We start from the raw sequence: 18,500 nt of genomic DNA on the forward strand, positions 1-18,500 counted from the left end.
ACGCCCCCTCGCGGGGCCACGCCCCCGCCGCCGCACCACGCCGCGGCCGGCTCCCAGGCTGGCGCCCGCGCGGCCCAGGCCTCTTCCCGAGGCCACGCCCCCTTCTGACGGCCGCCTGCGCGCGCACCCCCTGAGGGGACTAAAAGCGCGCCCCCGGGGCTGCGCGGCGGCCGTGGTGCCGGCCGGGAGCATGCGCACTGGGGGTCCCGCCCCCGGGCGGGCGGGCGCTGCCTGGCTCTCACGGGCCGCTGGGGGGCGGCCTCTGAGCCTGCCCCACCCCGTGCGTGCGGGGGCGGGAAACCGCGGCTGAGGTGAGGTGAGGGGCAGCCGAGGGTCAGGTACCCACGAGCATCCGTGGGCGGGGGCGGGTCTGGGCCTGGCCCGTCTTGGCTTCCCTTCCCCCCCGTCCCGCCAGCCGCCCATCCCCGCCCCAGGCCTCTGTGCGGGGGGCGACGCTCGCCTCGTGCCCCACTGCCCCCCCCGCCCCCTTCCCAGCCCCCCCCCCCGCCCCACGACCGGGCTCTTCCTAGCCCAGCCTCCCCCCCCCCCACTGCCGCCCGCCCCCTCCCCGGCACCGGGCTCTTCCCCGCCCAGCTCCCCCCCCCACGACTGCCGCCCTCCCCGCCCCCTTCCCAGCCTCCCCCCCCCACTGCCGCCCGCCCCCTCCCCGCCCCCTTCCCAGCCTCCCCCCCCCACTGCCGCCCGCCCCTTCCCCACCCCCTTCCCAGCCTCCCCCCCCCCACTGCCGCCCGCCCCTTGCCCGGCACCGGGCTCTTCCCCGCCCAGCTCCCCACCCCACAACTGCCGCCCTCCCCGCCCCCTTCCCAGCCTCCCCCCCCCACTGCCGCCCGCACCCTCCCCAGCACCGGGCTCTTCCCCGCCCAGCTCCCCCCCCACGACTGCCGCCCGCCCCCTCCCCGCCCCCTTCCCAGCCTCCCCCCCCCCCACTGCCGCCCGCCCCTTCCCCGGCACCGGGCTCTTCCCCGCCCAGCTCCCCCCCCCCACGACTGCCGCCCTGCCCGCCCCCTTCCCAGCCTCCCCCCGCCCCACGACCGGGCTCTTCCTAGCCCAGCCTCCCCCCCCCCCCACTGCCGCCCGCCCCCTCCCCGACACCGGGCTCTTCCCCGCCCAGCTCCCCCCCCCACGACTGCCGCCCTCCCCGCCCCCTTCCCAGCCTCCCCCCCCCCACTGCCGCCCGCCCCCTCCCCGCCCCCTTCCCAGCCTCCCCCCCCCCACTGCCGCCCGCCCCTTCCCCGGCACCGGGCGGGCTCTTCCCCGCCCAGCTCCCCCCCCCCACGACTGCCGCCCTGCCCGCCCCCTTCCCAGCCTCCCCCCCCCCCACTGCCGCCCGCCCCCTCCCCGGCACCAGGCTCTTCCCCGCCCAGCCTCCCCCCCCCACTGCCGCCCGCCCCCTCCCCAGCACCAGGCTCTTCCCCGCCCAGCCTCCCCCCCCCACTGCCGCCCGCACCCTCCCCGCCCCCTTCCCAGCCTCCCCCCGCCCCACGACCGGGCTCTTCCTAGCCCAGCCTCCCCCCCCACTGCCGCCCTCCCCGCCCCCTTCCCAGCCTCCCCCCCCCACTGCCGCCCGCCCCCTCCCCGCCCCCTTCCCAGCCTCCCCCCCCCACTGCCGCCCGCCCCCTCCCCGCCCCCTTCCCAGCCTCCCCCCCCCCACTGCTGCCTGCACCCTCCCCAGCACCGGGCTCTTCCCCGCCCAGCTCCCCCCCCACAACTGCCCCCCTCCCCGCCCCCTTCCCAGCCTCCCCCCCCCACTGCCGCCCGCCCCTTCCCCGCCCCCTTCCCAGCCTCCCCCCCCCCACTGCCGCCCGCCCCTTCCCCAGCACCAGGCTCTTCCCCGCCCAGCTCCCCACCCCACAACTGCCGCCCTCCCCGCCCCCTTCCCAGCCTCCCCCCCCCACTGCCGCCCGCACCCTCCCCGGCACCAGGCTCTTCCCCGCCCAGCTCCCCCCCCCCACGACTGCCGCCCTCCCCCCCCCACTGCCGCCCGCCCCCTCCCTGGCACCGGGCTCTTCCCGGCCCAGCTCCCCCCCCCCACGACTGCCGCCCTCCCCGCCCCCTTCCCAGCCTCCCCCCCCCACTGCCGCCCGCACCCTCCCTGGCACCCAGCTCTTCCCCGCCCAGCTCCCCCCCCACGACTGCCCCCCGCCCCAGCCCAGCTCCCCCCCCCCACCGCTCACCCCACTGCCACCCGCACCCTCCCCGGCACCGGGCTCTTCCCCGCCTAGCTCCCTCCCCCCCACGACCGCCGCCCTCCCCGCCCCCTTCCCAGCCTCCCCCCCCCCACTGCCGCCCGCACCCTCCCTGGCACCCGGCTCTTCCCCGCCCAGCTCCCCCCCCACGACTGCCCCCCGCCCCAGCCCAGCTCCCCCCCCCACCGCTCACCCCACTGCCACCCGCACCCTCCCCGGCACCGGGCTCTTCCCCGCCTAGCTCCCTCCCCCCCACGACCGCCGCCCGCCCCACTGCTGCCTGTGCCCTCCTTGTGCTCTTCCCAGCCCCCGCACCCGCCCCACTGCCGCCCGCACCCTCCCCAGCACTGGCCTCTTCCCCGCCCAGCTCCCCCCCCCATGACTGCCGCCCGCCCCACTGCTGCCTGCGCCCTCCCCGTGCTCTTCCCAGCCCCCCCACCCGCCCCATGACCGGGCTCTTCCTAGCCCAGCCTCCCCCCCCACTGCCGCCCGCACCCTCCCCGGCACCGGGCTCTTCCCCGCCTAGCTCCCCCCGCGACGACTGCCGCCCGCCCCACTGCTGCCTGCGCCCTCCCCGCGCTCTTCCCAGCCCCCCCACTGCCCCCCGCCCCAGCCCAGCTCCCCCCCCACCGCCCACCCCACTGCCGCCCGCACCCTCCCCAGCACCGGGCTCTTCCCCGCCTAGCTCCCTCCCCCCCACGACCGCCGCCCGCCCCACTGCTGCCTGTGCCCTCCTTGTGCTCTTCCCAGCCCCCGCACCCGCCCCACTGCCGCCCGCACCCTCCCCAGCACTGGCCTCTTCCCCGCCCAGCTCCCCCCCCCATGACTGCCGCCCGCCCCACTGCTGCCTGCGCCCTCCCCGTGCTCTTCCCAGCCCCCCCACCCGCCCCATGACCGGGCTCTTCCTAGCCCAGCCTCCCCCCCCACTGCCGCCCGCACCCTCCCCGGCACCGGGCTCTTCCCCGCCTAGCTCCCCCCGCGACGACTGCCGCCCGCCCCACTGCTGCCTGCGCCCTCCCCGCGCTCTTCCCAGCCCCCCCACTGCCCCCCGCCCCAGCCCAGCTCCCCCCCCCACCGCCCACCCCACTGCCGCCCGCACCCTCCCCAGCACCGGGCTCTTCCCCGCCTAGCTCCCTCCCCCCCATGACTGCCGCCCGCCCCACTGCTACCTGCGCCCTCCCTGTGCTCTTCCCAGCCCCCTCCACCCGCCCCCCACTCCACTGCCACCTGCAGCAGGCTTTTCCCAGCCAGCTCCTGCCACTCCCCCCCCCCCCCGCCGGCTGCCCACCGCCCGCGTCCCCTCTGCAGGACAGGGCCCAGCTGCTCGCTCACTCACCCCCACGCCCCAGGGGCTGCTTTTCCAGCCCTCCAAACGGCCAGACTAGGTCAGACCCTGGGTGCCTCCAGCCCTGTATCCTGTCCTCCGGCAGGGGCCAGTACCAGGTGCCCCAGAGGGAGTGAAGCGAGTATCAAGTGGCCCATGCCCAGCTTCCCACACACACACCCCTTTCACACCACTACCCTTCCTGCACAGCCCCCTGGCTGCTCTCCCCCTCAGGAGACACCATCCGAACTCCCACCACAGCATGGAGGCTTGCGAGCCTTGACTCTAGCCATGGAGACTCTACGGCAAAAGCCATGTGATTAGGCCAGATTCTCAGATTTCATTCATGTAAAAATGAAACAAGTTGTCCTAGTGTAGAGAAAAAGCCTGAAACCGTGATTCCCTAAAAGCTCAAACAAGAAGGCCGATATTTAAAAAAAAAATTTTTTTTGTATTTCCATCATCCTACCATGCCTCATGCTAAAGACTTATCACTAGCCAAACGTTCTGCTCACTGTTCAAATAGGGGAGGAGGTTAAGAATTGCCTCAGGCTAGCTGCTTCTGGGCCGCAGCACGGTTTCGAAACAGGTAGGGACTAGCCTACCTTAGCTAGACAGCACCGCTGATGGGACTTTTAACAGCCCGGTCAGCTGTGCTTACCAGAGCCGCCATGACCCAGTGCCTTACGTCCTATGACCCAGGACCGAGTCGTGACCCACACTTTGAAAACCACAGATTTAGACTAGTCCTCTGAGGCAGCCACAGTCAGAGGAAAATCTAGACAACTTTAGTTCAGACCACAACCCCAGGGAAAAAAAAAAAGAGTATGGGTGATCACTGAAGACAAGGGAATAGCTCAGCCAGATCCCATTCCTTCAAATTAGGCCATTTAAACTACACCCTTCTCTAAAAGCAGTAGTAGCTACCATGGGAATGATAATGCCCTCTCAGAGCACATACTCTCCCCATCACTATTCTCTCGCATATCCCACTTTCTAAACCCATTCATAGTCTTTCACTGGTTTACTATTCAGAGCTAATTTGAAAGCTATCTTTGATTGGGGCAGAAATCCTATTTCCCCTTTAGAACACCTATGCACATCCATAACTTACAATTATTGTATCCACTCCATAGAAATTAATTTTATCTGATAACATGACACTTGGCTTGTGTGTGTATACAGGAACACAGGAAGCACATGCCACATCAAACTAGCAGTCTGCCTAAAACAATTGCCCTATGAATCTTTTCGAATAGAGTTAAGGTGTACCCCTATTTTAACCATTTAGTGTCTCTGTTATGGGTTAAACTCCACCTCTTGGACAACAAACAGCTCATTTGTATTGTGCTCCACAGCTTGGATTATGGTAGCGTTGTCAATCAATAGTAAGCTAATTGATACCACTTTCTATCCTAATATATCACAAAATAAATTACTGAATTATATCTGACAGCATTAGATGGGAAGAGTTCAAAAGTGTCTAAGCCCCATTTTCAAAAGTGACTTAAGCCTCATACACTTTGAGAACCTCAGATGCCCAAGTACTTAAGTCACTTAATTGTCTACAATAGGTGAAGAGTTGGACAGAGAAAGTGAAAAGATACAAATAAAACACAAATTAAAGATTCTCAGGTGTGATTTGAAATGAGCTGGATACAGGGAGGCTTTTTAAGATGAGCTTCAGAGAAAGCATATGTAGCAACGGGCAAGTTAGGACAACAGAGAGGGCTCACTCTAGAAGAGTTGGGAGGAGAGACAAGGCAAGATGGAGTGTATTGAAAACTAGGACAGTTTTTAAAAACAGGATTCTCATATGGTCAGAAAGCCACTAGATATATTGGAAAAATAATTGATTAGCAATCTTTGTGCTGTATAATGTTAAACTCTGCAAAGCTGGTAGGATGGAACTGCTAGAAAAATTGGAGCAAGCTCAGTAGAGGTCCTGAGACTTTGGAAGTGACGTAAGGCTATTCCCTTACTGGATTTTGGGAAAAGACAAAGCCACCCCTTACTCCGAACCTCTTTGCCAGTGTAGGTGGTAAAGCCACTAGCTCAGCTAATTAGAGGAGGCCGAGTGAGGGTATTTGAGTGGGCAACAGTAAGTATGAGTGGGATTACAGCATTAACAGGTCATCCAGAGATTTAATGTGAACTGGTGCTAGGGTTTATAGAAGCTAAACTGGAGTGAGATTTAGAATAAAAATATAGAGATGTCATGAGTACTCCCACTCAACAGCACCTGAGCAAGGAAAATTTAGGAAGATTTAACTTACTGAACTTAGAACTGTAAGTCTTATGATCAGCCATTTGACCTAGAACATGTTCATGGTGCTCTGCTTTTTGCAAACGCTTGAAGGGGACATGGACAAACAGCTGTTTTTGCTTTCTTTCCTCCTCCACTTGGTGTGGTAAAGAAACTGATAATTTTTAAAAAAATTTAGCAAAACAATTTTCCCTTAAATCAGTTGGATTTTTACCTACAGTTAGTCTGAAAGGCAGGAGAAGAAATCTTGAATTCATATTTCTAAACTTCTACAGTACTTGTTTAAAATTGCATTACAAATTGTCCTCACTACCTGGAGGGGGTATTATTCCCATTTTAAAGAGGGTGTCATAAATATAAAGGGAAGGGTAAACACCTTTAAAATCCCTCCTGGCCAGAGGAAAAACCCTTTCACCTGTAAAGGGTTAAAAAGCTAGGATAACCTCGCTGGCACCTGACCAAAATGACCAATGAGGAGACAAGATACTTTCAGAAGCTGGGGGGAGGGAGAAAAAGCCTCTGTCTGTGTGATGCTTTTGCCAGGGACAGAACAGGAATGGAGTCTTAGAATTTAGTAAGTAATCTAGATAGATATGAGTTAGATTATGATTTCTTTAAATGGCTGAGAAAATAAGCTGTGCTGAATGGAATGGATATTTCTGTCTTTGTCTTTTTGTAACTTAAGGTTTTGCCTAGAGGGATTCTCTATGTTTTGAATCTAATTACCCTATAAGGTATTTATCATCCTGATTTTACAGAGGTGATTCTTTACACTTTTTCTTCTATTAAAATTCTTTTAAGAAACAATGCTTTTTCATTGCAATTAAGATCCAAGGGTTTGGGTCTGTGGTCACCTGTGCAAATTGGTGAGGATTTTTAATCAAGCCTTCCCCAGGAAAGGGGGTGTAAAGGTAAGGGAGGATTTTGGGGGGGAAAGAAGTTTCCAAACGGGCTCTTTCCTAATAATAATAATAATACTGGTTAGACGTTTGGTGGTGGCAGCGAAAGTCCAAGGACAAAGGGTAAAATAGTTGTACCTTGAGGAAGTTTTAACCTAAGCTGGTAAAAGAAAGCTTAGGAGGTTTTCATGCAGGTCCCCACCTCTGTACCCTAGCGTTCAGAGTGGGGAAGGAACCTTGACATGGTGGCAGAGCAGTGGGATTACCTTGAAATCATTTTGAGATTTTTTGAACCAGAAGCACAGATTTTAAAAGGGAATTTTTTTCCTTTGGGCTGCTGGAAAGCAGGTTTCCAACTGAAAGCAGTTAGAGTTTTTTTCTCTGCTTTGGGGCCAGAGCAGAGATAAAAGGGAATTGTCTTTTGTGAGCTAGAGTTTTCTCTACCTAAAAGGCAGGGTAGTTAACCTCCTGCAGGGAAATTCACTAGTCTTCACAGACCTGAAGAATTTTTTTTTTTAACCTAAGAGCAACTAGTGGGGTTTTCTGCCTATTTGCCTGGAGACAAAGGTGTTAAGGTTTTTTTTGGGGGGGGGTGTTTGTTTTTTGGGGGCTTTTTTTAGGATTTTTCTGTAGGCTGACAATCACTATCAGAATATAGGTATCCTATTACAGCACAGCAAAATTTTACAAGCCAAGTTTTTTTTGTTTTGTTTTCTTTCTAACTCTCAGGTGTAAAGTTAGTTAAAAAACAGAGGTTAGGATGACAGACTCCACGGTTCAACAAAGGCTGGAATTAGCCAGATTTGAGGCTGAGGTAAAACAAAAGGAACGTGAAAGACAGACAGAGAATTCATACGGAAAGAAATGGAGGCAAGGGAAAAAGAAAGGGAGGCTGCCCACAGGAGTGAAATGGAGGCAAGGGAGAAAGAAATGGAGGTAAGGGACAAAGAAATGGAGAGGAAGCATGCACTGGAGATGGAGAAGGCAAACGCTCAGCAGAATATACCGACAAACCCTAGCAAGCCTTCTCCAGGTATCACCTCCCATCCCAGAAATTTCCCCACCTACAAGGCAGGCAATGATACCGAGGCCTTCTTAGAAAACTTTGAAAGGGCCTGCCTTGTGTACAGCATCTCTACAGACTAATACATGGTAGAACTTAGGCCACAGCTCAGTGGACCCTTAGCTGAGTTGGCGGTTGAAATGCCTAAGGAACACATGAACCAGTATGAACTGTTTAAAACCAAGGCGACAGTCAGAATGGGGTTAACCCCCGAGCATTCCCGTCGGCAGTTCAGAGCCCTAAGGTGGAAACCAGAAGTGTCATTTACCTGACATACCTACCACATTGTGAAACATTGGGATGCCTGGCTATCAGGAGCAAGTGTTAAATCTCCAGAAGATTTGCCCTTCCTAATGCAAATGGAGCAGTTCTTAGAGTGTTCCTGAGGAAATAGAAGATACATCCTAGATTGGAAGCCCAAAACTAAGAGGCAGGGGAGATTGGAGCCAAATGGGTGGAGGTGGCAGAGAAGAAGAAAACTGGTTGCAGTGGGAGCGGATACCAGAAGGGACCACCTCAGACCACACCCTACTACCGGGGACAGCCCAAGGCCCCACCTACCCCCCAAGGAACCCTCCAGCCACCTTATCCCACCACACTGTTCTCCAGCAACCCACCTCGCCCCAGTGACCCGACAGCTGGACAATGTTTTAAATGTAACGAGCCAGGGCATGTAAAGGCCAACTGAACCAAGAACCCCAACAGATTACAGTTCATTGCACCGGAATCACACCAGAGGTCCTCAGGCCCAGATACCTCCCAGATACCCTTGGAGCGGAGGGAAACTGAGTGTGTGCGGAGAGAAGGTCACCGCGTGGAGGGACACCGGAGCACAAGTGTCAGCTATCCATGCTTCCTTAGTGGACCCCAGTTTAATCAACCCAGAGATCCAAGTGATGATTCAACCCTTCAAGTCAAACTCTTTCAGTTTGCCTACAGCCAAGTTGCCTGTCCAATACAAGGGCTGGTCAGGAACATGGACTCTTGCAGTCTATGATGATTATCCCATCCCCATGCTGTTGGGTGGGATAATGGGTGGGAATGGTCACCCGCAGCCAGACTAAACAAGCCGTCATGCCTAGCTCTGTTCCGGAAACTTCTACCAGGAGCCAGTCAGAGGTGATGGACCCAGAAGAACCCAATGCACAGCTACAGACTAGGGACCGAATGGCTAGGCAGCAGTTCTGTGGAAAAGGACCTAGGGGTGACAGTGGACAAGAAGCTGGATATGAGTCAGCAGCGTGCCCTTGTTGCCAAGGCGGCCAATGGCATTTTGGGATGTATAAGTAGGGGCATAGCCAGCAGATCGAGGGACGTGATCGTCCCCCTCTATTCGACATTGGTGAGGCCTCATCTGTGTCCAGTTTTGGACCCCGCACTACAAGAAGGATGTGGATAAATTGGAGAGAGTCCAGCGAAGGGCAACAAAAATGATTAGGGGTCTGGAACACATGACTTATGAGGAGAGGCTGAGGGAGCTGGGATTGTTTAGCCTGCAGAAGAGAAGAATGAGGGGGGATTTGATAGCTGCTTTCACCTACCTGAAAGGGGGTTCCAGAGAGGATGGTTCTAGACTATTCTCAGTGGTAGAAGAGGACAGGACAAGGAGTAATGGTCTCAAGTTGCAGTGGGGGAGGTTTAGGTTGGATATTAGGAAAAACTTCTTCACTAGGAGGGTGGTGAAACACTGGAATGCGTTACCTAGGGAGGTGGTAGAATCTTCTTCCTTAGAAGTTTTTAAGGTCAGGCTTGACAAAGCCCTGGCTGGGTTGATTTAATTGGGGATTGGTCCTGCTTTGAGCAGGGGGTTGGACTAGATGACCTCCTGAGGTCCCTTCCAACCCTGATATTCTATGACCCGACACCAGGCCAATGTCTGCAACAACAGTAGTGGATCCAGTCCCAGAGACCCAGAACTGGAACCGGTGGAACAACTAGCACCAGACCCATTGCCAGCACTGAATCCAGTACTTGCAACCCCGACACCAGAGGGCCCCACCGAACCTGAACCGGCAGCAGCCGATAACCCTACACAAGAGGCTCAGCTGGAGCCTGAACCTCAACATAGTGCACCAGCGGAGAGCGATTCACAGTCAACGGAAACAGCCCCATCCCTTACATCGCTTCCAGAGGGACCAAGCATAGGTCCACAATCCAATGAGGAACTGATGTCTCCAGCATCAAGAGAACAGTTCCAGACTGAACCAGAAGTAGATGAAAGCCTCCAGAGAGCTTGGATGGCGGCATGGAGCAACCCACCGCCTCTCAGCTCTTCTAATCGATCCAGGTTTGTTGTAGAAAGAAGACTTTTATACAAGGAAACTCTTTCCGGTGGACACCAGGAAGACTGGCATCCTCAGAGACAGTTGGTAGTTCCAACTAAGTACCGAGTCAAGCTCTTAAGCTTAGCCCACGATCATCCTAGTGGCCATGCTGGGGTGAACAGGACCAAAGACTGGTTGGGGAGGTCATTCCACTGGGAGGGAATGGGCAAGGATGTTTCTACCTGTGTCCGGTCTTGTGAGGTATGCCAAAAAGTGGGAAAACCCCAAGACCAGGTCAAAGCCCCTCTCCAGCCATTCCCCATCATTGAAGTTCCATTTCAGCGAGTAGCTGTGGATATTCTAGGTCCTTTTCCAAAAAAGACACCCAGAGGAAAGCAGTACATACTGACTTTCATGGATTTTGCCACCCGATGGCTGGAAGCAGTAGCTCTAAGCAACACCAGGGCTAAAAGTGTGTGCCAGGCACTAGCAGACAGACATTTTTGCCAGGGTAGGTTGGCTCTCTGACATCCTCACAGATGCAGGAACTAATTTCCTGGCAGGAACTATGGAAAGCCTTTGGGAAGCTCATGGGGTAAATCACTTGGTTGCCACTCCTTATCCACCATCGAACAAATAGCATGGTGGAGAAGTTTAATGGAATTTTGGGGGCCATGATCCATAAATTCGTAAATGAGCACTCCAACGATTGGGACCTAGTGTTGCAGCAGTTGCGCTTTGCCTACAGAGCTGTACCACATCCTAGTTTAGAGTTTTCACCATTGGAACTTGTATATGGCCGTGAGGTTGAGGCCGTTACAGTTGGTGAAGCAGCAATGGGAGGGGTTTACACCTTCTCCAGGAACTAACATTCTGGACTTTGTAACCAACCTACAAAACACCCTCCGAACCTCTCTAGCCCTTGCTAAAGAAAACCTACAGGATACTCAGAAAAAGCAAAAAGCCTGGTATGATAAACATGCCAGAGAGCGTTCCTTCAAAGTAGGGGACCAGGTCATGGTCTTAAAGGCGCTCCAGGCCCATAAAATGGAAGCGTCATGGGAAGGGCCCTTCATGGTCCAGGAGCGCCTGGGAACTGTTGATTATCTCATAGCATTCCCCATCTCCAACCAAAAGCCTAAGGTGTACCATATTAATTCTCTAAAGCCCTTTTATTCCAGAGAATTAAAGGTTTTTCAGTTTACAGCCCAGGGAGGAGATGACGCTGAATGGCCTGAAGGTGTCTACTATGAAGGGAAAAGTGCTGGTGGCATGGAAGAGGTGAACCTCTGCATGACCCTGGGGCGTATGCAGCGACAGCAGATCAAGGAGCTGTGCACTAGCTACGTGCCGACGTTCTCAACCACCCCAGGACTGACTGAACGGGCATAACACTCCATTGACATAGGTAATGCTCACCCAATTAAAGTCCAACCTTACCGGGTTTCTCCTCAAGCTGAAACTGCTACAGGACGGGAGATCCAGGATATGTTAGAGATGGGTGTAATTCGCCCCTCTGGCAGTGCATGGGCATCTCCTGTGGTTCTAGTTACCAAACCAGATGGGGAAGATACGTTTTTGCATAGACTACCATAAGCTAAATGCTGTCACTCACCCAGACAACTATCCAATGCCACGCACAGATGAACTATTACAGAAACTGGGACGAGCCCAGTTCATCTCTACCTTGGACTTAACTAAGGGTTACTGGCAGGTACTGCTAGATGAATCCGCCAAGGGAAGGTCAGCCTTCACCACACGTTGGGTTGTATGAATTTAATTTACTCCCTTTCGGGCTGCGGAATGCACCCGCCACTTTCCAAAGACTTGCAGATGGTCTCCAAGAGGGATTAGAAGAATATGCAGTCACCTACCTTGACGATGTGGCCATATTTTCGGATTCCTGGGCAGAACACCTGGAACATCTACAAAAAGACAACTGCCATACTAGACTTCTCCCCCTACTGCATAAGTGGATCCGCATTGCTGCTGGTTACTCCCTACTGTATTTCTTCCCAGACCTTCCCAGTCTGCCCTTCCCAAAGGAGCTCCACTTACAGCTACCAGTAGTCACTTGGTTTCCCTCAGACCTGCACATGTAACTAGGGAAGTGCCTTCAAATCCTTTTCTCTAAGAATTGTTTAAAATCAAGAATGAAAGGTTTCAGAGTAGCAGCCGTGTTAGTCTGTATTTGCAAAAAGAAAAGGAGTACTAGTGGCACCTTAGAGACTAACCAATTTATTTGAGCATAAGTTTTGTGAGCTACAGCTCACTTCATCGGATGCATTCAGTGGAAATGAAAGGGTTAAACAAGTTTGTCCCTCTGATCTGTCCTGTTTTTTAATCCCTGTTCCAGGAGCATGTGTATTGCCATTTGCCAAACTGGCTAGAGTAGTCCAACAGTGTCACCTAGTGGTATGAAAATCACATTATGAAGACTTGCAAAAAGAAAAGGTGTACTTGTGGTCCTTAGAGACTAACCAATTTATTTGAGCATGAGCTTTCGTGAGCTACAGCTCACTTCATCGGATGCATACTGTGGAAACTGCAGAACACATTATATACACAGAGACCATGAAACAATACCTCCTCCCACCCCACTCTCCTGCTGGTAATAGCTTATCTAAAGCTATTACCAGCAGGAGAGTGAGTTTGTGTGTGTGGTTTTTGGAGGGGGGGAGGTGAGAAAACCTGGATTTGTGCTGGAAATGGCCCACCTTGATTATCATATACATTGTAAAGAGAGTGGTCACTTTGGATGAGCTATTACCAGCAGGAGAGTGAGTTTGTGGAGGGGGCGGAGGGTGAGAAAACCTGGATTTGTGCTGGAAATGGCCCAACTTGATCATCACACACATTGTAAGGAGAGTGATCACTTTAGATAAGCTATTGCCAGCAGGAGAGTGGGGTGGGGGGAGGTATTTTTTCATGCTTTGTGTGTATAAAAGATCTTCTACACTTTCCACAGTATGCATCCGATGAAGTGAGCTGTAGCTCATGAAAGCTTATGCTCAAATAAATTGGTTAGTCTCTAAGGTGCCACAAGTCCTCCTTTTCTTTTTGCGAATACAGACTAACACGGCTGTTACTCTGAAACCTGTCATTATGAAGACTTCAACTCTCCAGCAACTCATCCTTCTCAACCAAGGTCATTTTATATACTGACCTATTGCAGTTAAAACAAAAACATGAATTAGGCTTCAGTCTTAGAGTTCAAAGTAAATGACAAAGCTTTATTGAATAAAAATGTTTCATACTTAGCAAGATTGGAAGAAAGTAGAATATTTTACACCTCTATAAAAATATAGTTGACTAATTCTCAAGTGAATACAGTACAGAAAATAAACTACTGTAGGAATAAACCCTGCCCCCCATTCTAATTATTATTTGTAAAATAAATCCTGTCAAATTTAAAAATGTACTAAAAGCTTTGCTAGAAACCAGTCCCAAGAAAGAATCCCACTGTTTGTCTAGTTCTCTTAGAGTTTGTATGTGCGAGTCTCACAGTTGTAACTATTAAAAAAGATCTCTGGCAGTTTGGTACAAGTAGGGTTTAATAACTGTCAAAAGGCCTTACAAAAGTTATTTGCAGTTTTAAGTGAATCAGAAGAGGGAATAAAATCTAAAAGTAGAAAAAAAAAGTCACCTCAGAAAATGCACATGGAATGCAAGAGTATTGCCCTGCAGACTCTTGTGAAAGGGGTGGCTTGTCTTCAAGAGTACCATCAGTCATCATTGGGTTTGATCTGCACTACTATTCCAGCAAGGAGCACACTGGTGCATTAGCCAGCCAGAGGGCTGTACTACCTCTTAATTCCAGTTTAGAATTAGTCGTGTATACAGGAGAGCAGAGTGCAAAGTAAGAAGTTTTCTGCTCATCAAGAGCAAGCAAATAAAAGGAATTACATTGCATTCTGAGTACTTAATATATTTTAGTTGCTAGATACGAAGCACAAAGACAATTAGCGTTTTCATGAGGAAAACATCCCAGCTGTGCCCTTTACACATATTAAAGTGCATTCAGTCACCATTTTTGAAGCAGGCCTGCAAGTCCCTTTGGAATTGGTCCCTAAGCTCTGCAGTAGCATTCATAGTAGTAATAATAGTGTATTACAGAAAGTGTTTAATACCACCTTTGGGAGTACAGTGGAATCCTGCAAACTACTGTTACTGGAATAAGTGCCAAAACACAAAAAGGATAAAATACAGCAATGACCAGGGTATAGAAAAGAGCTGTGTTCTCATGCTGTAAATTGTGATTACCTGATGTAGGAACAGCTGTCCCACACCAAGGGATCAGATGTTTCCATACAGCTAGATATGATCTTTGCAGGTTTCTAGTGTACTTTTCTACCTCATATCTGTACATTCTATTGTTCCCTAATGTGTCAATGTGCAGTATAGCATCACTTTTACAGAGGGCAGCTGCTTGTTAAAAGCTAATACACCAATTTAAGGCCCAGCACCTTGCAGCAAGTTTTCTAGTGAAAGACCAATTTATTCTTCATCTTCATCCTCTTCCTCATAGTAACGATTCCTCTTGATCTGTTCTTCCACAGACAAATCTTCCACATCTTCACCTTCCCAGAACACGTCATCTTTGGATTCGCTGTTCTGACTAGGGGATAATTCCTTAGCAGTGACCACGTTCGATAAGCTGATACGTTTAGGAGAGTTGGAGTCAAATATTTCTTCATTTGGAGATGGCTGCTGCACTGTGGCATTTTCTTCATCATCTGTCTCCATACCCACCTGACCATTCTGTATCCAGTTTTCTTCCCTGTCTGCCTTGATATCAGGTACTTCCCTTCCTCTTTCTTCCTCCAGTTCTTTATTCTTCTCTTGAGTGTTCTGGATGTTCCCATTCTCAGCTTTTTTTCCCTTTTGCTTTCTTTCCATCACTGCCTCCCTCTCTAGTTCTTCACTTTGTTTGAACATGACCCTGTCTGCTTTGGAAGGAGAAGATACGTTCTCTGTTTTATGGCCCTTAACAGACATTGTTCTAAATGAGGCTGCTACTGTAAATGGACGACTTCTTTCCTTCAGTGAGGATGTTCTTCGTAGTTTTCTGAGATCCAGGTCCACATCCTCCTGCACATCTGGCTTTGACACCTCATCTTCTGGGGGCCACTTTGGCTTAAATACTTTGATACCCTCTTCCAATGCACTTCCTTGACTACCTAGCTCTGATGGAGGTGGCCATGCAATCCTCAGTTTTTTTGTTTCTGCTGGTTTCTCTTCCCTTCCAGGCAAAGCTGCAACTTTTGCTTCCATGCTAGCTGCAAGAACTCCCACCTTTGCAATTGGGGCATCCTCTACTCCTGGACTTTGAGGGCCTTCTATTGTATTTTCAGTGTGGGCAGATTTCTCCAGGGACTCTTCGTTCTCAGTTTTGCTTACCCATAGTTCCTTGTGCTGTTTGTGCCCAAAACCTTCATCATAGTTGCCTTTGGATTTAAAGAGCTGATTGAAGTGAGGCTTGCAATAAATATTCCCACGTAGAGATGCATATGTTCCAAGACTGTTCAAGAAAACAAAACGTTAGCACTCCACATGTCTCTCAATCAGTTGCAGATTAAGGCCCTAATTTTAGCTAGGTCACTGAAAAACTTGGCATTAAACAACTCTTCAAAGTTTTTAGAAAAGCAAGTTTTACAGTGTGTTGACCTGGTGTCACCAGAGGGAAGGTCCTACCCAATATAAAAAGGCATTTTTATGGGTTTTCCTCCTAAGTGCTTAAAGATCTTTACAGCAGGTAGGAATTATCCCCATTTACAGATAGGAAAACTAGTATAGAAAATTCAAGTGACATGTCTAAGGTCATGTAGCAAGTTAGCAGCAGAGCTGGGAGTACAACCTGACTCCCAGGCCCTTGCTCAATCAACTAGACTACAGCTGCCTTCCTCACAGTAGACGAATATTTGCACATATTCCGTATTCCGCTTCCTGTTATATTTTAGGAAGGTTGAATTTCCTTCTAAAAGACTGACACTAATATACCTCACCCTCAGCACAGATTACCTGAGTTTGCTATTGCAATGTGAACAGCGGAAGCAGCTGATATGAAACACCTGCTGGTTGGCAAAGAGACGTTCCATTGGGTACACTGTCTTCTGACATGCAACGCAGGTTTCCTTCACTGGCAGCTGAAACTTCTAAGGGAAGAAAAGAAGGCTTCTTAACTGGACAAGAACTAGTGGGTGAGGAGACTTGACTTGGGTTTTGTCCAAGACTTCCAGAGTTCTCAAACAACTTACTTAATATTTAATAATTAGGAGCTCTGAAGGTAGTTCCTAGAGTGACCCCCTGTACCCTAGTTGAGTGAAGCAGACCTATTACAGGCTCATTGCCTTGGTTTGATAGCAAGAGCCTATCCTGCATTCTCCCTCTCTGCTCCCTTATCACCTAAACCTCTGAGATAAAACAGTAGTCAAGAATGGACAGTGGAAGTGTTAAAATTCTCACATGGGTCATAAAGAAAGCTCTGTCAAGCCATTCCCAAGAGACTGAGTACATCTACACTGAAACTGAACACCTGCAACTGGCCTGGGTCAGCTGACTTGGGCTCAAGGGCTATAAATTTTTTAGTGTAGACATTCAGGTTCAGGCTGGAGTCCAAGCTTTGGGACCTCGTGAGAGGGGAAAGGTCCCAGAGCCTGGGCTCCTGCTTGAGCCCAAATGCCTACACTGAAATGTTACAGCTCTGTAGCCTGAGCCCTGCAAGCTAGAGTCAGCTGACATAGGCCAGCCACAGGTGTTTAATGGCAGTGTAAACCATACCTTGTATGTCCTGTCCTATCCTCTCTGCCTCAAGCCTGCTGATAGGGAAAGATGAGGAAGTGGGGAAAATACAAAAGGGGATAAGTTTAAAAGAAACAGTGGGATGAACAGCAGTACAAGAAGCTCAGCGGGGGGAACAAGTAATGAGGCAGCCAAATAAGCCAGGGGGGAGGGGGGTGGAGAGAGAAGAAGAGAAGAGGATGACAGGAGGGAAACAATTTGCTCAAAGGTTTAGGCTGAATAAGTTTTACTAAATGCTTATGGCTTTAGGAATGAAGGCGGCTCACTTAGGCAACTTTCAATACAAACTGATTAAGCCAGCAATTTATTCCTACAGCTGCTTTTAGAAAGTTAGTCTCAGTAGTTCAGGGCAGCAAGAAATGTATCTAACCCCACATGAAAAATTTCAGAGCTCTAGCAAAGGCACTAGCTACACTCAGCTTTTAGGCATTTGCAGTTTCACTAAAATTAAAGTTACATAACAGATAACTAAAGTTAACCCTGATGTTGACATACTAGTAACAGTGCATGTACTGCATAAGAGGCAACATCCCATAAGTTAAGAAATGTCGTAAGGATAAACCCAAAACTAGTAAATATTAAGTGTCAGCATTGTGCTACTTGGGAATAACCTCAGAACGTGTGTCCTGACAGCATCAGGGAGGTGATATTCTATGTCCACCAAAGAGGTCACCTGATGCTCCTTACTCCTTCACACACCTGCTAGCGGTGACTTAACATGGAAGCTTAATAAAAAGAGGAAATGGCATATTGACTATCCAGACAAAAAGCTGGCCCTTCTGGACTGACCCAATTGCAACAGCTTTTCTAGCAATAGAATAGAAAGTTACCTAGGTCCTGTGTCAAAGGGTTACAGAAAATCATATTTAGATACTGTCAACTTTGTTGCAAAGGCGTGTTCTACGATAAGTTTATGAAAAGCCTTTAAGAGAAGGGTATGACGGTTAAGGAATACGGAAGCAGGAAGTGCAACATCACAGGAGACAGTTACAGGGGTTGGTGTCTAGTTTGTATTCTAAATAAAATGATGACATGGTTAAGAATTGAAGGTTATGATAGATGAGGATCAGGTTGCTGAACAGAGCCAGCTGATTTAAACTGGTTTGTCACAACTTTAATGTTGCACATAATTAGGTAGTTTGCTATATATTATTTCTAGTCTAATACACTTAGATTGTAGAGAGATGAGAACTTTAAAAATAAACTTTGATATTAGGTATTTGAAATGACACTAAGGGCCTAATCCATACTGAGAGCTTGATAAGAAACCTCAAAAAACTCCCAGAGCCTCATGTGATTTATTTATTTTTGAAAGGAAACTTCAAGGCACTTACCTTTTGCACCAATGTTCTCACCTTTGTGTGAAGAGAAAAGGAGTACTTGTGGCACCTTAGAGACTAACCAATTTATTTGAGCAAAAGCTTTCGTGAGCTACAGCTCACTTCATCGGATGCATACTGTGGAAACTGCATATATAGACATATAGACATATATATATATATATATAGACAAGCTATATTACACAATAACTATTACACACACCAGCAGGAGAGTGAGTTTGTGTGTGTGGTTTTTGGGAAAGGGGGGCGGGGGGGTGAGAAAACCTGGATTTGTGCTGGAAATACCCAACTTGATTATCATACGCATTGTAAGGAGAGTGATCACTTTAGATAAGC

The 18,500-nt window shown here is 50.9% G+C and overlaps 1 protein-coding gene across 3 annotated transcripts in view; it reads right to left on the reverse strand.

Moving 5' to 3' along the window:
• Positions 1-13,235: 13,235 nt before the first annotated feature.
• Positions 13,236-18,500, reverse strand: part of LIMA1 (LIM domain and actin binding 1) — a 41,605-nt gene continuing 36,340 nt past the window's right edge. For all 3 annotated transcript variants that reach the window (XM_084610238.1, XM_084610236.1, XM_084610237.1), the window contains 2 exons: positions 16,045-16,178; positions 13,236-15,544 (listed from right to left, as the gene is read on the reverse strand). In XM_084610238.1, the coding sequence (XP_084466364.1) occupies positions 14,521-15,544; positions 16,045-16,178 (1,158 nt within the window). In that variant the 3' untranslated portion in view covers positions 13,236-14,520. The remainder of the gene's footprint in view (positions 15,545-16,044; positions 16,179-18,500) is intronic.

Source organism: Lepidochelys olivacea (genome assembly GCF_965140295.1).
Source record: "Lepidochelys olivacea isolate rLepOli2 genome assembly, chromosome: 20".
NCBI lineage: Eukaryota > Metazoa > Chordata > Testudines > Cheloniidae > Lepidochelys > Lepidochelys olivacea.